Consider the following 6,556-nt stretch of genomic DNA (forward strand, 5'->3'; position numbering starts at 1 on the left):
GAGTTTGTTGGAATGTGTGTAACTCTGTTGAAAAAACGTATAAAGTTATACAAAATTAAAAGAAAATGGAAATACTTAAGTGAAGTATAAGTACCTCAAAACTGTACTTTCCATAACTGATCATAAAACCTATATCATCCTACCAAAAACAGAAACAAAATCACAAATACATGGATGATGTCATTTACAAAATATAGCAACATCTGATTGTCAATAAATATATTATAATTATAATATAATAAATATATTATTTTTCCTCCAAAGATGTTGAACTTCTGCAACACCACATTCAGTATTTCTCTTCAGTGTTAGAAAATGAGGCAAAAGAATGGAAGAGTAGAGATGGTGACACACATTGATTCTTTTATTGACTTTCCCAAAACAGTACCGCTTGTTCCTTTTACATTCTGGATTGTTTTTCCTCACAAAAAAATGTCCATTGTTCCATTCAAACCCATTTCATTACATTAACGTGGTCATAAGTTGATAAACTCTTACAAACAAATACGTTTGGCACATTTTCAGCATTTTCCTTCTTCTTCTCCATAGTTTAATTCTTCAAGAGTGAAATAACTGCTGTGTCTGATCGGTGAATAATAAGCTCACAACACTGGAAATCAGAGGCACACGAGGGGGGCCGCTGTGGGAAAGTGAACCGGTCCAGCACAATGCATTCCTGTCCCGTAAGTCAGCACAAAGCCCAGCAACAGAAGGCCAGGAGGAATGTGACTTTTACACCGTCGGTTGTAACTCTGGTTGGATTTATAAAAAAGATGCTACTTTTTTAACTTTATCGACATAGTTTAATGTTTAATGAACCACAGAGGAATTACGTTTAAAGTGAGTAACTCTGGGTTTTCCCTCAGGATTCCCAGTGTTGCAACACCCTCTGTAATTCATAGCTGTCATCTAAACAGGTACTCCCACCATCGTGTAAATAATGCCGGTTACACACTACATGAGAATTAAGCTGATTTTGGCTGCTCCGATTTCAAATCGTAAATACTAATATTTACGATTTGATCTCCTGTTGTGTGTGGGGAACCCCCGAGGACAGCCGATGACGCAGTCACGTGGGAAACCGCCAATAGAGAACCAAGCTGACTGATGAAGGAAGAACAACCACCGCCACGGTGGCCGCGGCTAATGCACGAGCTGATGCAAAACGTGAAGCATAAAGTAGTAGTAAGATGGAGGTCACACAAGTGTTTATTTAACGCGTCTCCATGACTTCATCCATCCATCCTTCGTGAATTTTCAGTACAAAGTAAAAACTTAACATCACTAATTCTTCCCGCCCGTCGTCCGCCATGTTTGTTCACGTTTGATCACGAGAGATTTCCGTTAATTTTGGTCGGGACTCTTGTTGTTGATGATAGAATCTGTTAGTGTGTTGTTGCTGTTTTGGCCAAATTGTTGCTCTCCACACACTGTAGGAACTAAACTTCTCAAAGCATCTCTTTGCAAATGAAATAAAGTATTGACTGAGTTCATCTTTGCATGTAAACTATTAATTAAAAATGTGTTTTTGAGGATCGATACAGAATCACACAACATATCACAATACTCAATATTTTCTTACACCCCTGTGGAGATCAAACGAGAGTTCATCACACAAGTGTGGGAAAATTGCTCCAATATGTTGATTTCTGTTATTAACTTCAAACAATATGTTCGACCAAATAAGTCTGAGGTACATTCACGGTCATAATGGAAGACATTAAGATGTGTTTCTCTATCATAATTCAGCTGTAAACACACTTATCTAGTGTTTTAATCAAAAGGATACCCTTTTGTTTATGTAATTATTATACGATTGTGGTTTTTAATAACATAACATAATGATACAATTCCATCATGTTTGTTTTAATAGCCACACTCATATGCATCATGTGCTGCTGGCTCACAGAGCTTGGACACAGACTTTCTTTTCATGACACTTTCTAAAAAAATCACTGAGCGAAGCGCTCACATGCTTAAACCGTCTCACATGCTCCATCTGCTCTCGGAAATATGAACTGGGAAATGAAGCCGTAGCTAAATAGAAAATGTCCAACAGGTCTTTCAAAGTGTTTGGAGATATGTGTTGAGACGGCTAGATTTCAGAAACATGGAGAGATTTAGGGCTGCACAATATATCGTTTATTATTATTATGTCAACTTGCGCGATAAACACATCGTGAAAGACTGCGATATTGTAGGATTCTGTTTAGTTAGTTGAAAGAGAGTTTCAGTAGAAAACAGCACTTTAAAATGTGATTACTAATTTTTTGTTTTTGTTTATTGGTGCCTTTTTTGTTCAATAAAATAATTTCCTTTCAGTTTTTCAATTCAACAAAGAATTTGTTATTTTATAGCAGAATACTGAAAGAAGCACAACTGAGTAAACTTTAATATCTGTTTATTTATCGCAAGTAATATCAACAATGTTATCGCTTATCACATAGGGGTGTAAGAAAGTATTGCGATATTATGTTTTGAGATGCTGTATTGATTCTCAAAAACACAGTATTGGTTTTTAATTAATATTTTCCGTGATATATTGTGCAGCCCCGGTGAGGTTTACTGTAGGTGCTTCAGATGATTTAGTTTCAGGTGAGATGTGAGGACAAATCATCCCCTCCTCGGATTATTTTCAGGCTATAATGTGTTTGTGCAGCTTTTTATTGCATCGTTTTGTGATCAAAAAGCACCTCTTTATTGGAGTTATTGTAGCCACCAGCAAAAGCACAACATTTCTGGTATAGAAGCAGGAACTGTTTGTACATTTAACTGTAACAAAACTGGACAACATGGTTTGCCCCTTTTCAAGGCTGGCTGGCCAATCTCTTATTAGACCTTTTAATGGCCTGTTGCATAAAAACTATTTTAGTGTGGAGTTGAAAACATACTTTTTGGTTCCAACTAACAAACCTGAGATTTATTATTTAACTGTATATGCTGTGTCTTTATTCAAAAAAATGGCGTAAAACATCAGAAGAAAACTATACAGAACACCGTGATGAGCATCCTTTGACTCCCAACTTCTTCTAAGTGTCCAGATGTGCAATTTCACAAACTCTTTTTTTGTTTACAATACAAAGTGGACATAAATAATTATTTGTTAACTGCTTTGCTTATTATAAACCTTGGCAGTAAGACAGTGCCCTATATATGCAAACACAAAAAAAGTGAGCAATTTTAAACCTTGGGCTCGTAAGCAGGACCTTTTTTGGAAAGGACTTGTCCACATTGTCCTTTTCACCCCCTCCACCTGTTAGACAGACATGTGACCCACAGAGGGCATGCTGTAACCAGTTCGTTTCTCTCTCTCACACACACACATCAGATATCAGATGATCCTTCAAGTGTGTTCAAAAAACATCTTGTTTTGCAGTCATTTCGTTTTTGCTTGGAGCAAGGTCGTGTGATAATAACGGAGTATCCAAACCCACGACTCCCAACTTCTTCTAAGTGTCCAGATACTGCATGTGCAATTTTACAATACAAAGTGGACATAAATAATTATTTGTTAACTGCTTTGCTTATTATAAACCTTGGCAATAAGGCAGTGCCCTATATATGCAAACACAAAAAAAGTGAGCAATTTTAAACCTTGGGCTCGTAAGCATGACCGTTTTTGGAGAGGACATGTCCACATTGTCCTTTTCACCCCCTCCACCTGTCAGACAGACACCCCGATATCAGAGGTCAAATGGCAGTGGTGGCCTAAAGGTTAGAGAAGCGAGCTTGAGACCGGAAGATCGCCGGTTCAATCCCGCGGATAAATCTGGGTGGGGAAAGTGAAAATACCCCTCCCTCATTACCACCACTGATGTTCCCTTGAGCAAGGCACTTATCCCCAACTGCTCCAGTGGAGCAGCTCAGTGACCAGCAGATCAGACTGTGGTTTTACTGGGCAGCCTCCAGGTGTGAATGTGATCAGGGCATTCCTGAATAAATAAAAGGTAAAAAAAAAAAAGATTTGCAGTCATTTTGTTTTCTGCTGTTTTACTGTATTTTTTATTTCCTTTATCTAGTTTGAGTGTATTTATTTATTTTGTCTAGTTTTACAGTATTTTTATTTTGTATCTAGTTTTATTGTGTTTTTAATTTCTTTTAGTTTTACTGTATTTGTTTTTTATTTATTTTTGTTTAGTTTCGGGGCATTCCTGAAAAAGAGCATTGCTCTCAGTGAACATATACATACTAACTACTCTACTTTAAACTAGATAAAAGAAATTAAAAAAAATACAGTAAAACTAGATAAAATAAAAAATACAGTAAAACTGGATTAAAGAAATAAAAAATACAGTAAAACTAGATAAATGACTAAAGGTAAAAAAAAAAATTAAAAAAAGGATGATTTTGCTTATTATAAACCTTGGCAGTAAGGCAGTGCCCTATATATATGCAAACACAAATAAAAGTGAGCAATTTTAAAACTTGGGCTTGGACCTTTTTTGGAAAGTCCACATTGTCCTTTTCACCCCTCCACCTGTCAGACAGACATGTGACCCACAGAGGACATGCTGTAACCAGTTCGTCTCTCTCTCACACACACCCAGATATCAGATGATCCATCAAGTGTGTTCACTTTTGTGTTTTGCAGTAATTTCGTTTTTGCAACAAGGGAGTATCCAAACCCACCTCCACTGCGCGTAAAACATGTCCAGCTGTGCGTAAAGCTGTGCGTAAAGCTTCTCCAGACAGCTCCAGCTCTCCATGGTGTCTTCACATCAGAACACAACATTTGAGACACCCTCCAGACTGGACTTTCCTCTTCTGCAGACTGGCCCTGGTGGCGGTCTCGAACACCTCCCAGATGCCCTCCTTGGTCTTGGCTGAACACTCCAGGTACTGGTAGGCTCCGATCCGCGCCGCCATGCTGTGTCCGTCCTCTGTCTTCAGCGGCTCCTGCTTCAGTCTGGACAGCTCTGTCCTCACCGCCTCGTCGCCGCGCAGATCCTTCTTGTTGGCCACCAGGACGATGGGCACGTTGGGACAGAAGTGTTTCACCTCGGGGACCCACTTCTCCGGGATGTTGGACAGGCTGTCCGGGCTGTCCACGGAGAAGCACATAACGATGACGTCAGTGTCCGGGTAGGACAGAGGACGCAGCCGGTCGTAGTCCTCCTGTCCCGCGGTGTCCCACAGAGCCAGAAGGACCTGCTTGTTGTCCACCTCGATGTCCGCCACGTATGTCTCGAAGACAGTGGGGACGTAGACCTCCGGGAACTCGTCCTTACTGAAGACAATCAGGAGACATGTCTTCCCACAGGCGCCGTCTCCGACCACCACCAGCTTCTTCCGGATGTCCGTCATTATCTATCCTCCGACCTGTCTCTGATCTCTAAAAACACAGCTGTCCTTCTCTCCTCCTGTCCTTTATACTGTCCTTCCGTCCTCCTGTCCTTTATACCGTCCTTTATAGTCTGAACCCAGCCTCGTCCCGTCGACCACCTCCTCCAGATCATTAACAGTAACCCTCCAGCTGCTCTGGTCTCTTTATAAAGAGCAGGCTGCTTTCCTAAATATAGCAGTCCAATAGGAAGTGGAGAGAGGAGGGACATGGACACGAGGACACACCCGACCAGGATCAGCCCAAAATGAGACAAATATCACTGCATCGTGATGTAGTTCTTTACAATTCTCCACTTCTGTTTTACTGCTTTTTGTATTTCTTTTATCTAGTTTAAAATAGAGTAGTTAGTATTTATATAGGGATTTGTACATTTTCAAAACTTGAAAACAAAAAAAAACTTTATCTAGTTTTACTGTATTTTTATTTCTTTTATCTACTTTGTCTGTATTTTTATTTATTTTTTCTACTTTTACTGTATTTCTATTTATTTTTTATACTTTTACTGTATTTTTATTATTTTTTTCTACTTTTATTGTATTTTTTATTTGTTTTTTGTCTGTATTTTTTTTTAAATTTTATTTATCTAGTTTAAAGTAGAGTAGTTGGTATTTATATAGGGATTTGTACATTTTCAAAACTTGAAAATAAAAAAAAAACTTGATCTAGTTGTACTGTATTTTTATTTCTTTTATCTACTTTTGTCTGTATTTTTGATTTATTTTATTTAGTTTAAAATAGAGCAGTTGGTATTTATATAGAGATTTGTATATTTTCTTTTATCTGATATTTCTAATATTTCTTTTCTCTAGTTTTACTGTATTTTTATTTATGTTTATTTCTTTTATCTACTTTTACTGTATTTTATTATTTATTTTTTCTTGTTTTACTGTATTTTGTATTTCCTTTATCTACTTTTACTGTATTTCTTTATTTAGTTGATCTAGTTTTACTATATTTGTTATTTCTTTTATCTAGTTTTACTGTTTTTTTTATTTATTTTATCTAGTTTTACTGTTTTCTTATTTATTTTATTTAATTTTACTGTATATTTTTTTTATTTTATCTAGTTTTACTGCATTTTAGAAAATATATATTTTATCTAGTTTTACTGTATTTTTTTTATTTTATCTAGTTGTACTGTATTTTTTATTTCCTTTATCTAGTTTTACTGTATTTTTCATTTATTTTATCTAGTTTTACTGTATTTGTTAT

At 36.9% G+C, this 6,556-nt stretch overlaps 1 protein-coding gene across 1 annotated transcript; it reads right to left on the reverse strand.

Annotated features, from left to right (window-relative positions):
* Nucleotides 1–341: 341 nt before the first annotated feature.
* LOC119477128 (rho-related GTP-binding protein RhoB-like) lies at nt 342–5,579 on the reverse strand. Its single transcript, XM_037751019.1, has 2 exons — nt 4,630–5,579; nt 342–3,932 (listed from the first exon to the last, which is right to left on the reverse strand). Exon 1 carries the CDS (start codon nt 5,302–5,304, stop codon nt 4,714–4,716), a length of 591 nt encoding a protein of 196 aa, XP_037606947.1. The 5' UTR covers nt 5,305–5,579; the 3' UTR covers nt 342–3,932; nt 4,630–4,713.
* Between the last annotated feature and the right edge of the window lie 977 nt (nt 5,580–6,556).

This window comes from Sebastes umbrosus, chromosome 18 (genome assembly GCF_015220745.1).
Source record: "Sebastes umbrosus isolate fSebUmb1 chromosome 18, fSebUmb1.pri, whole genome shotgun sequence".
Classification (NCBI taxonomy): domain Eukaryota; kingdom Metazoa; phylum Chordata; class Actinopteri; order Perciformes; family Sebastidae; genus Sebastes; species Sebastes umbrosus.